Raw genomic sequence first — 25,079 nt, forward strand, 5'->3', positions numbered from 1 at the left:
TTTGTGGTCGAGTCACCCGCGGTGAGATAAAACAGTTACGCGCCTATTTTGACGAAGTAAGGAGTGGAACATAAAGCCGTGAACTTCAAATGTAGTGAGCAAAATTAAAAAAAAGTCAGAAAAACGAAGTCCAGATACAAGAAAAATCAACTTAACAGCAAAGTATACTAACAAAGTATTGTCGCTTTTAGAGCCAGATGTTTCACCTATAAATTGTGCACGAGTTTATCAAAAGAAAAACAATACACCAAAAATCAAACTGGAGTTCTTAATTTATTCAGAACATTTCTCACCATAGTTGGACGGAAGTTGGAAGGTGAAGTAGTGCATCATGTTATTGGGTATTTTTGTTTTTAAAGTAGACAGACACTGTAAGATTTAAGTGCACACAAAACATCTGGGAATACTCACAATTAATTGAAATAGGGGATGTGATGGGGTATAAAAAACATAAAAACCTTGGACGTATTAACATCAACTGCTAGACCAATAACTTGGAACAAATATCAGTGGTTTGGTATAAGACATGAAGAAAAGTGAAAAATCATGGCTCAGAATAAGATACTAGGCAATCACCTTCAAACCAACTTAAATAAAACATAATTTAGTCATTAAAAATCTGATGTGTGTTATAGAGTGCAAACAAATACCCACTTGAACATGTGTTAACACTGGGATTGCATACAAAAGTTAAATACATGACAATAAATTAGGTTCATAAATTAATTAAAAAGACATCCCAAAGCGACAGCAGAAATAATTTAAACATGGAAAATTAGAGCTGCCCAACAATCTCATCTTCAGACAACTTCACAAAAAAAATGGCTACCCAGGCTATTCCAGTGTGAACATATCTAAACTAAACTTGAGAAACCACCTCATCTACTTATGAAAAGTTGGACAACCTGACAAAATACAAGCAGATCGAGCCTGAAAAAAAAAAAGGTTCCCATAACGTCAAACACAGCGGAGGCTGCCAGTGCATATCATCAACACCCACATCAAAAGAAGGCGAAGAATGTTGAAATCGAACTTATGCCAGTGTCGTGTCCCAGGCTATTTCTCCTATTTAAAAAGCTGTACACAATCATTTATCTTGTAAACATCTTCTTCACCTTTCTCCAGTTACACCTCAACTTGGGCAGTGACATAATGTGATGAATGACAACAAAGTAGTCATCATGTCATCGGACAGGTTACGGTGAGCCGTTTTTGTCTTCACATTGTTAATCCTTGTACACAGTTTGCTGGCCGTGGCCTCTCTCATCATGCATAATGTGCCTCCTGACGTGGATCCTCCTCACTCGCCGGTCCCCCGCCACTGCGCCTTCTTCCTCTGATTGGCCAGAGCCCATCGAGGAACCAGGCCCACGAGAATCTAAGAGGTGGAAGCCTCCAGGACCTGATCTTCGGTCATTCTCATAAATGAGGATATTAAGAGTTTCTTCAAAAATTCGAGCTTCGGGAAACTCAACCTGAAACCACAAGAGTGAGAGTGCATGAGAGTAAACAAACACTCAGGTGGGTATTCTGGTTTAGGAACCCCAACACTGAAACAAAATAGTTAAAACAATTACGACTCCAAACATCATCACATAATTCCACATATTTGTAGCATGTCGGGTGATTTATTGCAAGATTTGGTATGTATTTTTCCCCCCTCAAATTAAATAATTTGTGATGCACCGATATTACTTTCTTTGATTCCAAGCACTTATTAATCTGTGATTATCGGGGCATCCCTATTTATTTATTGCTGATATCTCCAATGAATCACTTTTTGATGCTTACTTTGGTCTGCTTCTTCTCTGTGGCATAGACGATGGACGTGCAGCAAACTTCAGCTATCTTACGACCTTCGCCGTAAAAAGACCAGCAGCAAATCTCATCCCCCAGAACATCTTTGACAAACAGGACGCGGCCATTGAAGCGGAGTACAAGTTTGTCAAAAAGTTCAATGTTCTTCAGCAAGTTGTCATCTGAATTGCTGGTAAAACAAAAAAAGATAGTTGTAAGTGAGTTATTATGACCTCTGCCAAGGAGATGTTATGTTTTGATGTAAAATAGGATTGGACAAAATGCTATTTCTATGAAACTTTTTGAAGACACACTACATGGAAATCGTCATTCAAATTAAGATTGTTAAATGTGGCGGACATTTGCAAACTCATTTGAGTTATGAGCCAATAAATAAACACTCATCTTAAAATGAAATGTGGTGTCAAATGTCAGATTAGTGTTTGTCTTTCAAAGGCGAAGCCACTTTACCTGGTATACGAGTACTTGTTGTTTCCTCTGTTGTTCTGCAACTTCACCACCGGCTACAGGAAAAGGAAACAATAAATTAAAATATATTTATTTTTCAAAATTTTTGATGTCAGGCCAAAACCTACTATGTCCAAATTTGGTCGATTTAATATTTTTGGTGATTTTGTGATGTGACACACAACATTTCTTGCTCCAAGCCAGCAAAATATTAAATTATGTCGTGGGTAAAATTGACTGTAATGTCACCGCCGTATTTGTTCAACGCGCCTTTGACTGTCCTGCCTGACCAATATCATCTGCTAATTTATAAAACAATATTGAAAAGATGAGCAACACCACATACTTTTCTGCAGGTAGCAATCATCTTCTGCTCCTCTTTGGCTGACGTGATCATCGGGATGCGACACACACTTTCAAATATGTCCTTTTGCTTCTAAAGGAAGACAAAGACGAATGTGCTTATTCCAGTAGTAACATTTAAATATTAGGTTGAACGCACGGGCTAAATGAAAATGTTATCCCATATCTGACTACTGGCATGAATAGTAATCCAAGAATGTTGATTGCAATTCAAATCATATTACCTTAAAAAATAACAAGTGCATTAAAAATAGTTCATAGTCACAGGTAAAAAATAATTGATATAAAGATAACAACATGCCACCTTACCTGCATGGCAGTGTTGCAGTGCTGGATAAGACCCTGGACCCTGTAGTACTGGGCCTCTTTCAGAATCTCATCAAGTTCTCTGTGGTCATCAGGGAGCGGTACCGAGCCATCCCGCAGGAAGTTCAAAATGAGCCCAAAATGTCGACCACTTCGATCTAAAATTACCCAGCCTGATGCAGAAAGAGAAAGTGTAATCAGCCATTTGAATTATCAGCAGGCACACTCCCAAAATTTTGGTATTATAATTTCTTTTAGTGTTTAGCATTGGTTTCCTTTTCCTATTTCAGCCAAGAATTGCCATTTAGGCGCTTCAGCAATTATCAGAGAGAGAAAAGTAGCAATAGCTTAGTCACGCGGAGTGGCTACACCTGCTGTGGACAGAAGGGAATTGCAACCAGTTAGTCTCACGAGATGTCATGTATGACGGTGGCGTGAACTGTGGATCAGAGGTAAATATGTTATTGTCCACTCACCGTCTGAGTCAATGTTCACCTCCGTTCCTCCATTGCAAATGCTGTGCAGCAGGCTTTCCTCCTTGGTCAATGTCTGGACTGTTGTATAATGAAGTGAGCCACCCACATTCAATTTGACATATTTGCTTCCCAACAGACCCTGATGTCTGTCTTCAACAGTGCACTGGAAAACCGGCTGGGAAACAGCAGACTGGCCAGAGTTTGCAGCATGACTGCTGACTGACGCTTCAGCAGACATGGGACTGATCGGTTTCCTTCCAACTGGAATACAACATGCAGAAACAAGGGATTTACAACTTTGTCAAATCAGCTGTTTTTTAGGGTTGACTCCAGTGAAAATAGCATGGAGCGTTCAGAATCTTAGGATTTATGTGAAGAGATCAATATGTGGTTTGGAATTTGTATTAATGTTTCCATGAATATACTTTCCTTGATGCTGACAAAAACACTGAACAAAGCTTTATGTCCGTTATAAGTGAACAAATCTTACTCAAGTTTTTTTTTAAAATTGGATCATCTATCTTCCACGAGGGACAATTGACATCCTTATTATGTTACCGGTGCTCTGACCATGACATTTAAATAAAATAGTCATGCAACACGACATGCACAAGTATGAACATTATACGAATATATCAAGACCACACACACAGAGACAGACGCTACTCTACTATAGATGAAGCCGAAACATAAAAAACATGACACAGCAGTTCGTCTGGTCTTGAGTCATCATTTCGCAGTTGTATTATTAATAATAAATGGTACTTACGACACTGAACATCAAAATGATCTGAAGTATAGAAGTATCCTCTTAACCCTCTAATTGCGTAATTGCTAATCGAAGAGTTGAACAAACATAAACCGTACTCGTGTGGACAAGGCAAACCTTTCTAGTTGATCGTGAGCGCAGCAAACCTGAGACAATTCATTTTTACGTTAGTTAGCATAGCTAATCAAAATAGCAACATTGACAACACTAGTCCATTTTGCTTCGCAAATTTGTTTTTTACATTCGTTTTGCTGACAATATACGACTTCCAAAACGAGACATTCTAAAAATAAATCTTTAAAAATACAGCAAACAAATTAATTGTTTGCCATTAGGATATTTCACTGTTAATCTTAGCAGCTAACTGGGTCACTCGGTAACGAAGACTTGACAGCTTCCGGTATTTTCTTCTTCTACTATTCCATAACGTGGCTCAAAGGGAAAATCGTTACGTTGCTGCCATCTGTTGAATTAAAAAACCCATGACATGCTGACCCATCCTTTTGTTTACCTCCGCGTTTCCTAATCTTTATTGAGTCAATCAAACGTATTTTACGTCATGGAAAAATATTATGTCGCCATTGTTTCTTTAGTTAGTTGTTTTTTTTAAACGTGTAATAGTGCAATAACGAAAAGTACATTTGTTTGCTACATTTATATGTATATATATTTATATTCATACATTTAGTCTCATAATTTGGGTATCAGTACCAATCTTAAAATGTACAAGAAATTGACCTCAACGAGGAGGTGTAATATCAAAACAATATTACAATAAAAGGCCCACTTAAAAAAAAACAACAACATTATTTTGTCTTAATTTACACGCCAATGTACTGAACACTGTGTAAAACATGGGTCTTTTAGTCAGCTAGAAAATCATCTTGCGCACACATTTACATATATTGACAATTTGTCCATTATTAATCTTTTTTTTAATGTGGTGGGAAAGGTCCATGTTGAGAGTTGAACTCAACTTTTGACAGCAAGACAGCCACACGAATAGGATTTTATCACTATTTGTAAAGATGACATCACAAGCGATTTTTACACCATTCAACAGAGACTTTATTTCCAGTTCAGCAATTAAATTACTGCCTCCAAAAGAATGTACTCGTATATGAAGCAAAGAAATGCTACTGATAATAATTACGTCTACCACGCAACAGTCTTCAACAGCTCCATTTGGCACATGGAATGAGCCAAACAATCCGTTTTAAATAAATACATAATGCATTACAGCAAACAGCCAGGGTTGTAATTTTTCATCAACATAGTGCATACAACATCAAATCTGATATGTCAATAACTATAATGATAATGGCGAGATTGAGCAGTAAGCAATATAATTTACAATCAGTGCATGCCATAAGCATAATGACATTCATGTCCTCAACTTCCCATGAACAACATGTTATGAGACACTGGCTGTTTTTTTTTTTTTTTTTTTTTTTTCAGAAACAGCAAAGCATAGAAACTAAACACTGCCTTTGTAAACACTACTTCGACAACAGATGAAACACTTAAGGACATTATTTCACATTATATTTTGGCACAGAATTTTCATTATCTATTTAATGAAAATATACAACCTCCCATCACCATTTAGAAGTGTAAATATGAGGTTTATATGTATATATATTTAATTTAGTACTGGTACCGTATATACTGTATATATATATCAACTTCAGCCAATACCAAGTCATATATTTACATTCATTGTGTTTGTGTGTATTTTACACAGAGACAAAGTGAGTAAGTGAGAAAACGGTGAATTAACACATGTTTCCGTCTGCGACGTAAGCCACAAAAGTAAGCACAAAAAATTCAAGTGCGTTCTGTTTGGACATGAGTGTCAAATTTGCTCATCACTTATATTGCCAGTTTCTCAAGATTTTGGCCTCACTATAATTTGACTCAACAAATAAACAATTCTTCTGTCCCCATGCCCTTTATTTACTTTGCTGGAGTGAATTTGTTAACCCTCGTAAGGCACAAGTCCCAAATGCAACATTGACTGAGGTCAAATCCACCGACGGCGGATACGACAAATCAAAATAGGACTTCCGTAATTAAGAAAACAAATACATGGTGGTCATAGAATTAAAAGACAGATAAATAAAATGAAAGGGGATTTTATGGTCTCATAGTAATAAACATGACGTCCTCCCAAACAATCATTTTTAAATCTCACCAAGGTATCTTGGCCTTTAAATGGAAACTTCATACTCCCGTGTATCCTGTGGTCAAAAAGAGTAGACGGTCATGATCCGTACATAAACAATATTAGCATTACTGTCAAAACAAATGAGAGGAATAGAAGGTTCCCTCACCCCCGCCTCATACAGAGGGTTGTTGAAATCCGACTCGACTGTAATGGGACTATAAGAATGTGTGTGAGAAAGCGACTTCCAGAAAAGAGGCTTCCATTCTAGTCTGCAGATGCTGGGAGGAAGAAAATAAAATGGCAGCTCATCCCGTAAATTCATCACATGGTATTTTAGCATGGATGTATTCGTCCAAACAAGCGGCACTTACTTTGTATAGTACATGTAAATTCCCCCAATCAGGAGGATGACCAAGATGATGGGCAGAATTATCGCAAGGGCGATGTTCTCACTGAGGATCTGGTGGGAGGGCTCGAATGATTGTGACACTGCAAGGTTAAGAAAATCCTTCAATGCATTGAAATGGATTTAGTCTCCGTTAGAACTAAAATCAATTAATCCATCGTTCTGATATAATTTTAAAACACCAAGCCGAAAAAATTAACTGTCATAGAAAATAGATGAGAAGAAATATAACCACCCTCTAACTTGTGATCATCCAGAAGCTCCTCATAGGCCACTGTGGGAAATAAAGCACAAAATGTCAAAATTATTCATCGCCTCATGACATTTTTTACGTCCTGAAAGTACCGCCTTAAAAAAAAATAAAGTGAAGACAATTATAATGTAACAACAAAACCTCTAATCAGCACTAATGATTTGAACTCATTCACTACCAGCCGAGTAAAAAAAAAAAGAAAAAAAAAAAAAGGATCTTTAACGTCTTTAGCCGTCAATGGGAGTAAATGAGTAAAAAAAAATTCAGTCAAGAACGAATGAGTTGTAGAAACCGATTCGAGGGAGATTTTCACCTTTACAAAAGGGTGGTGGGCTATTCCACTGAGACGGATGTCCAGGCACACAGCTGATAATAACTTCTCCGATGAGCTCGTAGCCTTCATAACAGAAGAAACGCAGAGTTTCTCCAGCCTGGTAGCTGTGCTTGTACAATGTTTGATATCCGTTGTCTGGGACGCCAGGATTCGGGCATGGGTCATATTTTACTGGACAGAACAGAGAGAGGATTGTCATGTATTCTGAGTTTGCAGTGAACGGAGCTGGACGATGACACTTACAGACACACTTTGGGCTGTGGTCACTCCATTTGGGGGTGCCAGTGTCTCGTCCGTGGCAGGAGATTTGGTTTGGGCCCTCTAGCTGGTAACCCTGGTTACAGGAAAAACGCACAACGGTTCCGACGGCAAAACCGGCTTCAGGGCGCACAGAGCGTGCGCCGTTTACGACCTCTCCCGGGTCAGGACACTGCTGGACTGTAGGGGACGATATAAGAAATTAGAAAACAGGATTCAATTTACTGCCGAATGTAAACGGACAAACCAATTTTCATAATTTTCATGATTTTTTTTTTTTAGGCCTAGAAATGCTTCTGCTGGTTTTCTCGCTGTCCTTTGTTTGTATTGTGGGGCAGCGGAGCCATCAGTAGTTCCCGAGGGGTACGATCATGATTTTCTACATGCCATTTTTTTAAATCAAGTAATAAGTGGCAACATAATCATGGGACATGAACGAGGAAAATATTTAATAATAAACCATACAAGTCAGCGTGGGGTGCCGTTGGCTACGTCGGAAGGAGAAGGGAGGAACTATGTTTAAATTAATTGAGAAGCTTCATTTAGAAAAAAAGCAAGCCTTTGCTGATTTGTCATGTTGAAATTAGTTGAGGAGTTTCATTTAGACAAAAATAGTGCTTTGCATTCATTGGCAAATTTTTACAATGTCACCTCAACTGCTAACCTTTGACACAGGTGGGTGGGCTGCTGCTCCAGGAGAGGTCCCACTGACAGGTGATGATGTCAGAGCCGTTGATGTCATAGCCTGGTTGGCACTGATAGGTCAGCACGCTGCCTCTCACTGGGGAGGAATGGGACGAGCTGATCCACCCAAACTCGATTTGAGGGAGAGTGGGACACGTATCATTTGGCTCAACCTCTGTATGACACACAAAAAAAGCAGACATAATGCGCCTAATTGTACTGTCATCAACATTCGGTTGCAACATTCGACACAATTTTAATCTTACCGCGATAATGAATCAGAAATCCCTGACTTAGAATGAAACTTGAATCTTCTGGATCACTTTGAAACTGAATCGTGACCTCTGACCCCCCGGATACAACTTGGAAGCGCTCTTTGGAACCCAGATACTGGCCGATGGCGTGGGACATGAGATCGCGGCCATCAAAAATGGTCAGCACGTCAGTGTGGCGAATATTTAAGCTTTAAAAAAAGAAAAGAAATTATCGTCAGGACACACATACAAATATATTCACTAAAACATTGCATAACTCATACAAGACGGGCTTAATATTTACTCTTTGCATGAAAATCAGTTAGCGAGTCCCTCTTTAATGAAGAAAACAATGAACAAAACTCACATATGGATGTCCAGTTCAATACGCTTCTCTTCATTGCCATGGATCTGCCATAAGCAATCCAGGCCCTTGGAGTAGCTCTGAGGCCAATCGGGCGACAGGATGGTACCTGAGGGCTCAGTCAGCTCCCCTCCGCACAGAGCTGACTCAGCAAGAGAGAAATAACAAACTGACGTGAGAGACGTGGTCTAGGTGACAAATTCTGTGGTTACTCCCACAACGGCGCACGCGCTGATTTCTAACTGGCCGCAGCTACAAAAATACCAAAAGAAAGAAAACGCCACCCATGCAACTTTGTTAAAGTTTGAGTCACATTACCTTTGCACATTGGCTCACTGTCATTCCAGTGTGGGTTGCTGGGGTCCACACACTCAATGGTGGCTGACCCCTGCTCCATGACGAAGCCTGGAGAGCAGCTGAAGGTAACAGTGGTGCCCAGCTGGTAGGTGATGTCACTGCTGCTGAAATTTCCATGTGGCATGTACGGCTCCCAGCAGTGCTCATCATCAAACGCTAGAAAAAAAAAAGAGAAAAACATGAAAGATGATGATTTTCCTTATCTCAATTACCCCACTTTTCAATTTGTCATATATCACCAGAGCCTCCTCATACAGTTTTATTTCCCATTTTGATGGCGTGCATTATTGAGGTGAACGAACATTTTTCTAAATTTTGGCTCCAAAATAAATACATTTCTGACATGACTGCAAGATCCAGAGCCTTGACGCTCACCCTCATATCGCAGTGCCAGGAGTAGCGGGATTGAGGACGAATCAGCCGTGAGCTCCAAGTACAGAGAGGTGCCCTCACTCAGCAGTCCATGCTCCGGAACATCATCCATATCGGAGTCGAAGAGAGGTGGTGACAGCGAATTGTTTCCACTTCGCACAATTAACCTGAGAGGAGAAAATGCATGGCGATACATTTCAAGACACATTCATAGCGTGATGTCAGCAGGTGAGCATATAAGAAGAAAACATGTTATTATAACACTGTTATGACAAAAGTTGAGTTCATTGGTTTATAAAGATTAAGAATGTGTAAATGTGAGTCCACCTTGTCTTTAAGACTTTCAATCAAGCTAACTTTTTGGGTTCGGTGACTTTCTTTGTTGTGCTTTAAATGTCACAACTTAAACATTAAAGGGGGAGTGGCAATTTTCCCCTCCAAAAAAATGGAGTCATATTTGTTAAACCTGTTACTATAATTTGACAGTAGTACATTATCAATTTTGTCAATAATTAAAAAAAAAAAAAAACACCATCTCAAGTCTCTATTTGACTTGACATAGAAGCCGAGGAAAAAACAACCAATCAGAGACAGAAGATTTCCTCTGAATTATTAAATGGCAGAAAACAAACATGAAAAAAAGAAAAAAACATGGAACTTAAATAATGTTAATGATGCCTAATGCAAAAAAAAAAAGAAAATTAGTGAATACATGTTATTAGCTCAGATCAGTATTGACTTGGCTTGAATCCTTAAAACCTTAAAAAAAAAAAAAAAAAAAAAACCCAGATAATTAAAACACAAAAATAAACAGCATTTTGTGAAACTGTTAAACCAAATAACATACTTATCGTCATCTTCATCCAGTGCAATCCTCTCAAAATGCAGATGGAGTCTGTGGCCCTCTTTGGCCTCAAGCAACCAGTGGCAGCTCAGGTTGTTTCCGTTACTGTGGTTGGCAACAGACGGCGGGGGTGGCGACAGAATCCGGCCCACTGTTGCATTACGAATCCATCCCCCGCAAGACACAGCTGAGGAAACATCATATCCCGCATATCGCTTTAAGAATGCACCCCGTTCACTTGTCGGTGTTCTTTCACATCAGTGGATTGGAAAAATGAGCTCACTGACCAACACACTGAGGTTCGCTTGTGCTCCAGTGGGGTCGTGTTGTGTTGACGCAAGTCGCCACCTCATGCCCACGGACCTGGAAACCTGGATCGCAATGGAAGTGAGCTTGACCGCCCGGATGGATGTCGGTCACGGTCACCCCACCGCTTTCGGGGGAGTGAGGGAAGGTGCAGGACAGCATAAAAGCTGCGAGACAAGACGGTGCTATTGTGGACTTTGATTTTGACACGATCAAAACATAGAGGCGGCTGGTTTCATTTACCTTGATAGTGCAGGACGAACTTGCCGTGGTTGTTAGACTGACCACTGCGGTAGTGGATGTGCACCTGATTTGTTGTACTGCGAATCACCTGTCCCTCCCTCATCAGGGTCTCATTGGCTAACAGCTTCGGTGTCGAATCGCCGTGCCCCATAATGGTGAGGGACTCCTCCTTGGATAGATTCACCTTCCTCACCTGGCAGTTGGAGTAATAACAAGCACTTTGTTACAGCTCCATCTGTTGTGAAATGCGCGATAAAAATGGTATTGTATTGTATTGCATCTAAATTAGGGCTGTCCAAATTAAAGCGTTAACTCAGGTGATTAATCCAAATTTTTTTAACTGGTTGTAAAAATCCCATTGTGATGTTAAAAAAATAAATAAAATAAAATAAAAAAATATTAAATAAATAAATAAACAAACAAACAAATAAATAAATAAATAAATAAATAAATATGTATATATATTTACAGCACAAAACAATATTAACTCATTTACTGCCATTGACGGCTAAAGACGTCAAAGATCATTTTTATTTATTTATTTTTTTTTTAGTTAAAGAGATGTAATACATCAACAAAGAGTTCAAAGAATGCTACCGATTATGCACCAATTTTTATGTACGCTTCACCTGAATTTCTACACCATATCCTGCATACACCGTAATGCTGTAAGTGCATTCCAGCGGGGAAACCGATGATGATGATGTTGCAGAATCTGGTGACTCGACAACATCCTCCATTGCGGACAGAGATGCATTGCACTGAACTGTAAAAATGAGAAAAAAAAATGAGAGGTAATTCAAAGTATGGACATAATTTGAAAGATAAAGAATTATTGTGGATGAAAAAACTTGAGCAACATTGCAGTGAAATCGTGCGTATTGATCTTGGAATTTTAATGCCACTTGGGTAATAAAAATATGTCCATTTTTCCGCCAACCCCGGATTAGAGCAAACCACAAGGAAGATTGTTTCCACGGTGATCTATTGTCAATCCGAAGCATTTCAATAAAAGTGAAGGCACATCCATTTTGCATTTTATTGTCAAACTGCAGCACATGACGTGAACAGGGCATACCTCCACAGGACTATTTGTGCTAAGTTACAAAAATGCATACGGTTTATCATCCTTGGCGTACAACATATTCGCATGATCTGGTTTCACCTCGCCAGCGTCCTTCAGTTCGGCTGTGATCAATATTTTTTACATATTCAATTATATATGTGTGCTCCAGTGGGGCATTTACAGATTGTTCTTTTGGAGTTTTCATATGAACTCATTCATTGCCATTGACGGCTAAAGACGTCAAAGATTCCATTTTAAAAAATTTTTTTTTTACTCGGCTGGTAGTGAATGAGTTAAGTGGTTACAAATGGCCACAAGAACATTTCTTCCACACGGACAATCTGAACGCCTCAGTGCTGACTTAACAGGCATCTGGGTCAGACATTCATTTGGGGCACATCACACTCCTTTTAGACTTTCTTCATGTGGTTTTTGCAGAAGTGATATGAAAGTCGCCTCATCATCTTCATCACCAGTGCAACCTTATTCCTTCTCGCCGGCCCTCTCTTGAATTAGTTATGTGTTTTCTCAATGCTAAAAGACGCCTGAAAAAGTACAAAGGCCATGTAACACTGCATATGTAAAATCCGAAGCGCATCGTTTCTTACTTGGTTAATTATTGAAAGAGAACAACGTGCTCATATCTCAATTTTGAATGAATGACATGACCGAGGGAATTTTAAAATTTGCAAATGAACACGTTACATAACATATTCGTAGGGATGGCAGCAAAAAAAATAAAAAATTCAAGACTCATTATGTAACATTTAAAATGAGAAGTGAGCTGCCTCTGTTTTTTTGTTTTTTTTTCCCAAAAGGATGCATTACATTACGATTTTGAGCGCATACTCCTAATATGCTGGCTGCCAAAACTTGAAGACATTAAAGAGATAAAAAAACAAAAACAAAAAAAACCCCACAAAACTTTTGTATCATTTAATTCCATAACTCACTGAGAATCGATATGAGACTCAATCACGAATCAGATCAATACGCAGTGTCGATAATGGAATTGGGATTGGTAAATTCTTACCAATTCCCATCACTGGAACGTGTAAAAAAACAGTCAAATGTGCATTTTATATTTGATAAAGACTAATTCCACAGAAAATAGATTAGGAAAAACAACAATAACAAATCTGTTGATAGCAGTCTTTTCTAGCATGTTAATAAATTAATTTAATTTAAATCGCTAGTAGAACGTTTAGGGTCTTTGATGGCAGACAAATTGAGAATTCTGTCATTTTCTTGATATGTGGTTTATCTAAGTCAGGGGTGTGCAAACTTTTTGATTGGCGGGCCACAATGGGTCCTAAAATTTGACAGAGGGGGAGCAGATCGATTAAGTGTTTTGGTAACCTCACCTCATCCAGGAAAAAAAAATTAAAATTTAATTTTAAGTGAAAGTGAACAAAAGCATTATATATGTCTTTGAAAAACCACAGTATTTAGAAAATAAAACATCAACAAGGCTTATTCATTTAATTTTTTTTCAAGTTCGGCACGCCGGACCAAAATGTTTAACGGGCCGCATGTGGCCCCCGGGCCGTAGTTTTCCCACGCCTGATCTAAGTGGTTATACTGAATACACCGCCATTGTGAATTCCCGAGAGGAACGCATTACCAATCATCCAAGAGACTCCCCTGTGACAACGTGCACGTACCTGGCATGTGCATTGTGGTTATAGTGGTCGTGGTGATTAGAGTAGTGGTTGTCTCCTCTTCAATGGGAACAAACGACATGCGGTTCCTCAATCCTGCGTGGCCGCCTGCCGAGGAAGAGCCCAGCGCCGTGGTGAGCAGTCCGGGGGAAATGACCGTGGCGGTCGAATCGCTCTGCTTGACACCAGGCACCGCCTGTGTCGGATTGGTGGTTGTGCCTGCTGAGTTTTAATTCAAGATATTTTAACCTCGCGTGTGGGTGAACTGCTTGAAGAACACGACGATGGCTATTAATGACGGTTTCGGTACCTGTGGTGGCAGAAGTCTGACCGAGGTATTCCTTACTCTGTTGGGCTGCGTGGATCAGGTCGCCCAGAGGGTAAGAGTCTGGGGGTGATGTTGGTGGTGTATCAGTTTTGGGATTCATGAAGCTCATGCCTGCATGACAATCAAAAATGTTTTTTAGGGAACAAAACATGGAAGATCATAATATTGTATGAATATGTACACTATGAACACATCAAGAATCAGAACAGTTTTCAGAAGCACATCTGTTACCCGAAATTTGATGCATCATGGTGGCGGAGAGGATCACAGCAACGTAGGTGAACCCCATGGTTTAAGATGAAATGGGGATCTGGAAAAAAAAAACAACATTTTATAATATGGTAAATTACATTGCACATGTTAGCTATCCCTGTTCGTAATGTGTGTGTGCAATGTGAAACACGAATTGAACATTAAAAAAAGTAGCAACATTGCACGTTCTAAGTTTACATTTCACGGGCCATGTCGATCAAAATTTGGGAAGCATTGCTATGAAAACCCGTATTCATTAACAAAATAATTCACGTTAATCGCGTCAAATCAACGAAATACCAGTTACAAGTGCGGGGGGGCAAAACACAAAATGCATCTGTTGCAAGAAAAATACCCATGCTTTGCACCTGCGTTCCCTCCCCCAAACCTGCAAACGCGTATCCGAAAAATGCGTTTTTCAAAATACACATAATGACCGTCCTCCTTCAACAGCAACACGGATTTTGCTGCCATCATTTTGTGATTGCAATGAATAATAATAATTTTAAAAAAAAAGCACATCGAGGCGTTTCCTCGGTGATACCAGCCTTGCATGTCACAAAATGATGTGTGCTCTGCAAGGCAGCATCCTTCGCACCTCCTCGGCCCCCCTTTTTTTTTTTTGTCGAGGACCATTTCGGGGCTTTACTCGCCGCTGATTGTGAGAGGAGGAGGGAGAAGGAGGGTGGTGAAACATGCGCTTTTACATACCTTGATCTCGCCTCCTACGATGGCTTTATTAGACAGTATCCTGTTGCGGTAGGCCCCCGTCAACAAGGTGCTGAGGTCCCCCCCCTATGGCTGCAAACTGAGGGCTTGACGCATTCGGCTCGGATCGTGAGGTATCTGTGTGGAGACGCCAGGCGCGCTCTAGTGGCCGTGTGCTGGAACCGCGGGGAGGCGCGCGGCAAAAAACATCCAGTCCGGGAGGAACGATCGAGCGAGCACGGTGCAGAGGCGTGTGCGTGCGTGCGTGCGTGCGTGCGTGCGTGCTTGTGACACATCTCGCCACGGTCTATCAAGGTAATGAGAGTCACGCGATGCGCAACGCCGAGGCTAAAATGTGTACCTTGTGTGATTAGTAGCAGGTCTGCAAGTGCCAAACGCGCATCTTTGATGTGATGCGGGCGGATGTTTGCGCTGTCAAAGATTTGCGGTTGTTAAATGTGAACCGGCGGAGCTCAAAAACGATATTTGAACCGCAAGATAATCGAGCAAACACGTTATTTGTGGGACACGAGTGACTTCCCAAACTGGGTGCATACGTTCTTATACCCATTTATGGGTACTGCATGTTATTTATAGGCCATCACAGGGACCACCCCCCTAAAAAAAACGCTTGGGGGCACCCAAAAAGTCCGCCAAGGTCACAACACCCATGGCTGATTCCAATTTAACGTGAACTTTGAAAGTAATTGTTACTTCCGAAAACACACCCCGCGCTTATAAGTAGAAGTTTGAATGTAAACAAACAACTGCGGTTTTCTAACAGCTGTTAATTCATCTGCTCGCAAGTAACACATATACAGATGCAATGGTTAAAAATTTGTCTTTTTGTAGTCATTTTGTAGTATTAGTTGACAGGTAATAAAATCATTTCAATGCATATAAAAAAAATTATGAAATTTAACTTGTAAATGTAGATCAAAGATTCTCACGTGTTTAGGCCAGCAGAGAAGGACTTACTGACCCTCACCACCGGTTGCAACTGAGATGAATCATTTTGTTCCAGGCAGGTGCAGGAACACACAGTCATCGTTGTAGGTTCAGACAGGATGTGAAAAACTCTCTAATATGGGAAACAAAAAAATTCAAGAGGGGGAACATGAGTGATCAATTTACGTGCTTCAGAGTCCTTGGGCTAAACAGCAACAGGAGTCAGAGCGTCAAACTGGGATAGAGTGCTCTGTACAGCTGTAGCATCCATCCATCCATTTTCTATACCGCTTCCCCTTTGTAGGTTCACCGACAGCTGTAGCAAATATTACATAATACTCGATGCAGCTCAAAGGCATCATTTAATCACTTTGGCTTCAACTTATTGGCATGGTGATCTGCTAACTCTTCAAAATTGCTGCAATGCGAAAATTTCAAGTACAACAGAATGCATTTACACAACACTCTTACACACTCATCGTTTTGCATGTCAACCTTTGTCGCCATAATTAAAAGGCATGGGATCCTTTCCTCACGCGAAATTGTTGTAAAAGAAATGCTGACATAGACAGATTGGGAATACATGCCGTTTTTTATAGACTAGCCTAATCATGGGTGAAGATTCCCAAATTTTTTTTTATGGAATGGAAAATATGTGCACTAATCCTCAGATAGGGTAAGATCCTTCATATTGACTTTAATCCGGCCGCAACAAATTGAAGGCATCGCCACTTCGATGAAGTCATAAACCCTGCACGAGCAACTAGAACAACAGGTCAGTGTTAGTCAGTGCTCGGTGGCGCCGCAGTGACCGAGCATGGATGAAGGATGCTTCATGCCGGGGCTTGGCCTCAGCACTCCGTGAGCCAGAAGGGGATTAAATAAAGAAAATAAGTGAATGAGGCTCTCTAAAAGCGGGACAGTCCAATGGCGCGTTCCGGCTTTTCTTGTTGGCAAACACGGCATCGTACGCTTAACGTGATCTTTTTACAACGGACAATTTATGTCTTCATTTCGTCAATACATGAATTATGATTTTTTTTTTTTTTTAAATAAATGTTGTTGGGCCATATTTGCTCAGTCGGTCTTCCCTCATAATAATGCATCGCTTAATCTCTTAATCTGTTTCTATTTCAGTATTTCCCTGCCCAATCGTAAAGATGCAATGGTCCTTGGACATGCTGCCCTCGCCTCTTTATCTTGAGCTCGGCGTCCAATCACTGAGTGGCCTTCTGTGGACGCTTCTTCTCTTGTTCCTGTGGCACTGCTATCGAATAGGTTCCGACCTCCCAATGGGTGTTCACGCTCACGGGGGGGAAATGGACCCAAGAAGGGCCGCGATGCCTCTTGGCGGAACAAAGTTTAAAACCCAGTCCAAGCTTTACAGGAGAGATCAAAAGAACCCGTTTTTAAGCATCGAAGCGGAAGACGACGACGAGCTGGGGCGAGGCTACCTCGCACCTGTGCTGAGTCATGCCTTGTTCCCAGCACAGGCTTCAGCACAGGTCAAGAAACTGTACTCAGCCCTGCAAGAATACGCCAAACGCTACAGCTGGGTGGGAATGGGTCGCATTCATAAAGGCCTTCGCGAGCAGGTACGCACCACGTCATTTGTGTCGATATTTTATCAATCAAATTGCAGATTCTCTCCTTGTCGTCTTTTTAGATCAAATTAGACAACCACTCAGCGATACAGAAGCCACATCTCTTCTTCCTGCCAGATGTCCCAAGTGTCCCCTTTTTTCCACGTGATGCCCATCGGCATGACATTGAAGTCTTGGAAGCCAACTACTCTGCGATCCTGGCCGAGTTCCAGGCGGTTTACCGGAGAGGCATTGACTCCAAATTGGGTTGGACCATGGGACCAAAGGTACAAAATTAGAATGAAATGTCAATTTTAATACGGAAGGCTATTTGTTTGTCAAGTGCTATCATTTGAAAAAAAAAAAAGACATGCTTAAAGAGGTCTTGGTCCATTTTAAAAAGAACTCTGGTTCGTTTCGATCCGCTTGTTTCCCCCCTCATTCTAAATTCCTGAAGTGACTTCATGCATATATTTTTTTGACTGGGGAACTTTTTGTCCCGTGAAATGAGCACAAAGTGAACTGGACCGTGTGTGTGTGTGTGGACTACACTAGTGGTCCCCAACCACCGGTCCGCGGGCCAATACTGGGCCACTGGCCACTTTGCCTGGACCGAGACGAGCTGGAAAGATGAAAAAAAAAAAAACTTGCAGCCAGCTTCCAGTAAGCGAAACTTATGGAGTTGTATCAACCGTTCCGCGGTGGAAAAAAAAAGGTCGGACCCGACTGAACTACAAAATCGTTGTAACGCAACATTTTGGTACTGCTTGTACATTTGTGTACATTTTCCTCACTACAGTCTAAAGACAATGCACATTTTTTTTTTCTTTCAGGGTCAGGCAATGTTTCCACTGTACAGCGCAGGCGTGTATGTGCCAGCCAACTGTCGCTCGTGTCCCTGCACATATCGGACACTGTTGTCTCTCCGCACATTCATCAGCAGCAACTCCTTGGGATCGGCTGGATTCTGGTTGCTGGGGCCCGGTTCTGCACTGGGGAGCTCATATGGACCAACGAATACGCGGCTGCGGTGTCACCTGGGTCAGTCTATAAAAATCCACTTAAGTTCGTCTGAAGGCCTCGGACGAATAGTGCGTGCCACTGGTATTATCAAATCTGCCTGGCAACACAAGCTAGCTGAATTCTGATTGGATAAAAATTCTAACCTAAAAATTCAACACTAGAATATAATATGACATCAATGTGAAGAATATGATCATGATTTCTTGATTATGTTAGGCCAGCAAAGAAGGCCTTGAAGGCCTTGACCGCCCGCCGCTGGTTAAGTACACGTCTAAAACTGGTTAAATAATCAAACACTGCATGAAGAAGCACTGACTTGCTTTTTCAAATCACATTTTAGTTCCATGCCGTGTGTGCTCATCAGACTATTCCGCAAATACAAAACTACTGAATTACCACAACTGTTGCTAAGTGATGCAGATGATTGTTTCGGTTCATTTCTACTTAGCCCATTTTCGGCCGTCACCCGGCCGGTTTATAATCCTCTTCCCTTAAATGGCCTTGTTGGCTTTAAAATAAAGACGTAAGGATTTTGGAGCCAATGACTCTTGCAGGTCTGCAAACTCCCCCTCTTTGTGAGCTTGTGGTGGGAGGGGAGCCTCAGTGTTGGTCCGAGGGACACTGCCTGCTGATTGATGACTCATTCCTTCACACCGTGTCACACAAAGGTTGGTAAATCACACAAATCTACAAATGACAAATTCTCAATCGTATCCGGTGACCTTCTAATAAACTTCAAGTGTGTTTTCAAACGTTTTATTTTCTTCCAAAGGGCCCCCAGATGCTGGACCTCGAGTTATTCTCAGCGTGGACGTCTGGCATCCCAACGTGGCCGCAGCGGAGAGACAAGCGTTGGACTTCATGTTCAGTCCTGATCTCTGAGCAGTTTAGCGCTTTGACTCCACCCTGACCTTTGAACTCTCGGCCAGTTATGCAACTTGCGAGGGGGTGACTTGAGTTGTGTGGCCTAGTCAGTGGATCACTGTGTGCATTAGCCTTGAAAATCACGTTGGCCATTTTCTGCACTTTTGACCCCCTGATGCATTCGCGGCGTGCGCATGAAAATCTTATTATAGATGGCTGCCATAAACAATAAGCATCACTTGGAGATACAACAAGGCCTTATTTAGCAACGGAGCAGAGGAGTTGTTCTCTCCTGTCAACCCTCAAGTTACGTAATATTGTTTGCATGTGAAACTTGAATGTCATCTTTATTGTTATAGTATTGTCATAGTCAACATACTGTGAAAAATGAAAAAGGAAAATAAAATATTAATTCCGCTTTTTGTTGGTTTGCAATTGAACATACAACAATGTAATTAATTTTAATTTTAATTTTAATTTTAATTTTAATTTTAATTTTAATTTTAATTTTAATTTTAATTTTAATTTTAATTTTAATTTTAATTTTAATTTTAATTTTAATTTTAATTTTAATTTTAATTTTAAAGAATACTACTGAGATTTTGTTGTGTGAACAGAACAAAGTTCATACTATCCATTCAAAACTAATTTGCATCGATTTTTGGCTTGAAAAAGTACCGCAGGAAACTGCAAATGTATTTAAATTACCACCTGCGTTTCCTGTTGCATCTTTCTTGTTAATCACTTTTATTCCAGTACGCTAGCTAATTATCCACACTAACACATCATCTATCAATCACAATCAGCAAATGATTTAAAGTGTATAACAAAAGCTATTCATGTTTTTGGAACCCATTTTTTGGTTCAATTTTAAAGGCCATCATTGAGAACGAGTGAGGTTATTTTGTCTTATCTGCCATCTGTTCATGCGGGGGGTCCCAGTGTGAGGATTACACGGCCAGATCTAATTTAGCCCAGAATGACAGATTATTCCTGAGATACTTTATATGTTGTTGGTATGTTTAATGATGGATAGCTTTGTTCAACATTTCACATTTCTTTATGTTATGAGGGGACATAATTGATAATCGAATTATGTGGTGAATGATCACAAATCACAATCATTTCATTGCCATCATCAGAAAATGGGAAAAAAATCTATTTATTGTGTATGTTGTCCCATTATTACACAAAAGTATCAACTTTTTATTTATTTTTGTACTATTAGATTTTGATTATCAAGATGTCAATTTGAGGCACATGTGGTGGAATTCAACTAGAGATTGATCTGATTGATCTTTTGTGAGGTTTGAGTGTGAAGGTGCTCCCAAAAATTGTATATAAGCCCCCCAAAAATGGAGAATTCACAAACTATTTGATGACTTTTATTTGTCTCATTATGATGTCATACATTTTTGGATTGTCTATTTACATGGATATTGTGACGCATATCCAATAATGTAGAATAATGAAACAAAATGCCTGTTTTCCAATACATGATGTGTGTAAAAAAAAACAAAAATCAGCTGTCACTGGCCCAGTGAGTCAATTCTAGGATGTACATTTTTAAAATGAAAAGAGGAAATAAACGCATCCACAGTATTTTGTTGACTTCACTTCTTCGACATCATTTGCACAAATTCTATAAAGACATCAGGCAGAATTTTGATTAGACATTTATTTATTTTTTTGCTTATCCATCAATGTTAACGCTTTGTATATTATCGACATGTTCATGTTCCTCACCCTCAAAGTCAACAGTCCCATCCCCGTTGTTGTCAACTTCTTTTACCACTGCTTCAATTTCCTTGTTGCTGGCTTGTTCGCCCAGCAATTTCTGCATAGCGAGCTTAAGCTCATCCGATGTGATCGAACCATCACCGTCAATATCAAACTGGAAAAGATGGAGAAATTATTCAGACATTCAAACGGTCTCCGCCAACATGAAACCGGCCCGAGCTCACCTCTCTGAACGCTTCTTTAAGTTCTTTTAGGCCAATCATGCCTGCAGTTTCAGCCAGGAGCTTGGGGGTCATCAGTTCCACAAAGTCCTCAAAGTCCACCCTTCCTCCCACTGTGTTGACAAATACGATAAATAAGGACGCAGAAACCATCAGCTTCTGGATAAGTTACAGTGGCTTGCGAAAGTATTGAGAGAACTGAGTTTTTTTTTTTTTTTTTTAAATCTCGAAAGTTAACACTTTCACTTTGACAGGCCTAATATGTATATTGCATAGGATTACACGAAAAAAAAACGTCAAATAAAATAACATATTCAACACTTTCATTGCGACTTTCAGGGGAAATGCAAACAAGATGAGAAACATTAGATGAGAAAAAAAAAAACTACAACTTCCCACTGCATCCAAAGTATAGAATCGTAATTTGTTTTTACTACTTCTTTGCAATAGCATGGTTTAATTGCAATTAGAAGCATTTTTTTTTCATTTGACATGAACCTTACAATTCATGTTGATGTTTTGGCTAAGTTCTATCAGCTCCATTTCAGTCGGCATGTAACCCATGGTCCTCATCAGGTTGCCTAAATCTTTGCAGGTTATGAAGCCGTCTTTGTCTTTGTCAAACTCCACAAAAGCCACGCGCAACTCTAGAAAGCATGCAGAGAGAGAGAAAAATTGAGAGAGAGAGTTCAACGTTGACCACTGATCCAAAATGTCCACATGGGGGAGGGGGGGGGTGTTCAAAGCAATGAATTACCTTCTACCTCATCTTGAGTGAGAGCTCTCTGCAAAATAATAAGGATGGACACAAACATTTTAATGTTATATGGGTGGTCAAATAATCATTATATTAAATGAACTGAAATTGAATTAAATTAAAAGTGGGAAGAAAGGGGAGAAAATGGAATATTATTGTAAAAATCGACTTTAAATATACAATAAAAAAAAGTGACAATCTATTTCACATTTTTATGAAGTCACTATTTATAATTTATCATGTCAGCCCAAATGATTGCATTTGTGATGAAATTCTAAACATAAAACAATATCTAGTGTAGTGTTTTATCCTATGTTGTCTACAATAGCTTCTGAATTTGCAGGAGAAATTTACGGAGCGTCGTAATATAGAGAATCAAAATAGGTTAATTAATAAATAATATTTATTTTGCTTTATTTTTCATTTGAATCAGCCCAAATCCGTAACGGACTCGCATTACATTTGTTTCATTTTATCAATATTTTTGCACATTTTCTCATGATTATATTATCTGTATTATAAAATCTATCAACTTTCTACTGCTTTGAAATTTCCAAGAAAGAGAAAAAACCTTGATTGTAACTCATAAAAATTCAGAATTTTAATAAATAAAAAATCTACATGAAATAATCTTTATTACTCGGGTTGTAAACATCCCCAATATTATTCCAGCACATCACAACAGGATGAAAATAATAACTTCATAAAATAAATTGATATTTTACTTTTTGGAATATTTCTCATCCTCTTTGGTCTGCGAACCACAATTTAAGGAGGAAAAAGGAAAAGCGCTGGTTAAATCTGCATGACTTACTTGTCTCTTTTTCCCCCCTCTGAGGAAAATGCAGGCTTGTTTCAGGCTCATGCCGTCTGCTTTTGTTAAGAAGTAGAAATGTAGATCGCACGGACGAATGTACGCATGTATGCCGTCTTTATGGAGAGTGCTGGTGTCCGTACATGAGTGTAAAATGTCATCACAAGTGAGAGGAGGGATGAAGTCCATCATGGATTATCTCTGCAGCTTTGGTCTGGAATAGAAATTTTAATGATGCACAATTACATATACAGCGCATGTTCACTTGTGGATGTTTTTTTTTCCCAAAGAACACGATTCCACTGAAAATGCATGATTCATTCGGTTGATCGAATGTAAAAATTGCGAGTATGTTTTTCATCGTTTACAGCACTTTTTAGATTGGAGAACATTTATTGAATAAAAAAAAATATGTTATACAACATTGTCATTTCTATCAATATGCTGCATATATGTCAAAAAGGTGATCATTTTGTATTTAATTTATTTTGTATTTTTGTTATATATTTTATATATATATATATATATTGCTCATTTCTTTTAATTGCTCAGAAATTGCCATTGACGATTGCAGCGTAAATTTTCCTAATCACACATTCTTTGCAAAAGTACGCATGTTTTACTTCGACATTTAATACATAAGATGTAAATCGGCCTCGATTGAATTTAGCTGTTTTTTTTACATGCGGGATTTAGAGTCAGATTCTTCATCAGACAGCTAAGTCCTGAAATCACTTGTATATCTTTTTACATAACAACATTTGATCCCAGTCATATAGAGTGTGCATACAATATAGGAAACCACTTGGACATAAATTACAGAACACATTAAATTTTTTAATTCATCTAATCGACTGTACTTAAAATTGATTTATAAAATAGAGTGGGATTTATTCATTATTATATTCATTATTATTGTCATTATTATTATTATTCATTAGTCTCATATAAGATGGAATTCTGGACACTGGCTAGAGGAAATACTTTTATTTAGAAATGATGATGTATTAATAAAATACAGTCAAATACATTCATGATTTTTGTCATAAGACACATGCAAAGCAGTTGTTATGCCAGAAAAAAATTTCAGTTCAGCTCCGTTAAACTTTCTCAGTTTCCAAACATATCTTGTTGGCTGCACCTCTGGGACGCCACCTGCTCATGTGAAACAGGAACCAGTACAAAAAAGATCTTTCGCCCGAAATACTCTGTGTGCTCGTGTAACAAAAGAACACTTGATAAAAGGGATAAAATGTTGGCAAACTGTGCACTTTGATGTGGTGCATTTTTTTGGGGTGGCGTTTTGTTGCAAAATGAAAGCAGCGTAAGGGGAAAAAAATGAATAAGAAAAGAATTAGCATTCAAGAGCAACATTGCTAGTTTTCAGGCTTTAATTTGAGCGCTGATGCTGAACACTGGTGTTTTACATTTGTACTGTGAGAAAGTTGATGAGAATTATTATTTTTATTTTTATTTTTTTAGAAATTTTCTTTTTAAATTCTGACAAAGAATCAGACTGATTTAGAATCACTTTTTATTTATCGATAAAACACAAAACAACCTGCGTCATCTTTCTCATGTCCATTAGATTGAGTAAAAGCCACAATCTTTGTCTTACACATTAGATTTTTTTTTTTTTTTAATATTAATTGTGTGCTTTCAATTTTACAATAATTCTTGACTTGCACTTTTTTTTCATGGAAAACTTCATAACAAGTTGCTTTCTAAATCCTTCTCTGGTTAGATAAAGGAATAAAGCAAATTACATTAACATTTGTACACTGTGTTGCATTAAAAATCTTGCATACATTTTGAGCAACATTGACATTTCATATACGCCGAGCAGTCGGGCTGAACAATTCTGCGAAATAAATCGCTTTAATGTCCAATTATTTTTTTTTCAAGGTCCTCTTCCAAGATATTTATTACAAAACACAAGCAATCAATTAACTTGCATTCCAATAAACTATCAGATTTATTATAAATAAATAAATCTAATTAAATTTAGGCTTATATATATATATATATATATATATATATATATATATATATGTCAGTGTCCTCACATTTATGAACGTCATTCTGGTCTTTAA

At 39.1% G+C, this 25,079-nt stretch overlaps 4 protein-coding genes across 5 annotated transcripts; 1 reads left to right on the forward strand and 3 right to left on the reverse strand.

Annotated features, from left to right (window-relative positions):
* Nucleotides 1-254: 254 nt before the first annotated feature.
* On the reverse strand, nt 255-4,611 carry kctd13 (potassium channel tetramerization domain containing 13). Of its 2 annotated transcripts, none has more exons than XM_088317814.1 (7): nt 4,180-4,611; nt 3,411-3,671; nt 2,938-3,107; nt 2,612-2,698; nt 2,269-2,321; nt 1,792-1,987; nt 255-1,475 (listed from the first exon to the last, which is right to left on the reverse strand). In XM_088317814.1, the coding sequence occupies exons 2-7, from the start codon at nt 3,646-3,648 to the stop codon at nt 1,227-1,229; spliced, it is 993 nt and encodes a 330-aa protein (XP_088173940.1). In that variant the 5' UTR covers nt 3,649-3,671; nt 4,180-4,611; the 3' UTR covers nt 255-1,226. The 2 variants fall into 2 exon arrangements, with proteins under 2 accessions (XP_088173940.1, XP_088173939.1); XM_088317813.1 differs by having other exon boundaries at nt 2,612-2,701; nt 4,180-4,609.
* A 612-nt stretch (nt 4,612-5,223) lies between these two features.
* sez6l2 (seizure related 6 homolog (mouse)-like 2) lies at nt 5,224-15,260 on the reverse strand. Its single transcript, XM_088316526.1, has 19 exons — nt 15,040-15,260; nt 14,308-14,386; nt 14,059-14,187; nt 13,752-13,970; nt 11,651-11,787; nt 11,022-11,214; nt 10,760-10,945; nt 10,476-10,659; nt 9,632-9,795; nt 9,218-9,412; nt 8,903-9,041; nt 8,548-8,744; nt 8,262-8,456; nt 7,583-7,777; nt 7,319-7,510; nt 6,988-7,026; nt 6,718-6,835; nt 6,513-6,624; nt 5,224-6,419 (listed from the first exon to the last, which is right to left on the reverse strand). The coding sequence occupies exons 2-19, from the start codon at nt 14,363-14,365 to the stop codon at nt 6,390-6,392; spliced, it is 2,682 nt and encodes an 893-aa protein (XP_088172652.1). The 5' UTR covers nt 14,366-14,386; nt 15,040-15,260; the 3' UTR covers nt 5,224-6,389.
* On the forward strand, nt 14,957-21,025 carry asphd1 (aspartate beta-hydroxylase domain containing 1). The gene is made up of 6 exons (XM_088316527.1): nt 14,957-15,351; nt 17,122-17,579; nt 17,651-17,854; nt 18,401-18,608; nt 19,145-19,258; nt 19,363-21,025. The coding sequence occupies exons 2-6, from the start codon at nt 17,145-17,147 to the stop codon at nt 19,470-19,472; spliced, it is 1,071 nt and encodes a 356-aa protein (XP_088172653.1). The 5' UTR covers nt 14,957-15,351; nt 17,122-17,144; the 3' UTR covers nt 19,473-21,025.
* On the reverse strand, nt 20,824-23,171 carry cabp5b (calcium binding protein 5b). Its single transcript, XM_088316528.1, has 6 exons — nt 22,987-23,171; nt 22,173-22,200; nt 21,919-22,062; nt 21,419-21,528; nt 21,201-21,348; nt 20,824-21,096 (listed from the first exon to the last, which is right to left on the reverse strand). Exons 1-6 carry the CDS (start codon nt 23,035-23,037, stop codon nt 21,068-21,070), a joined length of 510 nt encoding a protein of 169 aa, XP_088172654.1. The 5' UTR covers nt 23,038-23,171; the 3' UTR covers nt 20,824-21,067.
* Nucleotides 23,172-25,079: the final 1,908 nt, after the last annotated feature.

Source organism: Idiotropiscis lumnitzeri, chromosome 15 (genome assembly GCF_059441095.1).
Source record: "Idiotropiscis lumnitzeri isolate Australia: NSW breed Sydney's pygmy pipehorse chromosome 15, RoL_Ilum_1.0, whole genome shotgun sequence".
NCBI lineage: Eukaryota > Metazoa > Chordata > Actinopteri > Syngnathiformes > Syngnathidae > Idiotropiscis > Idiotropiscis lumnitzeri.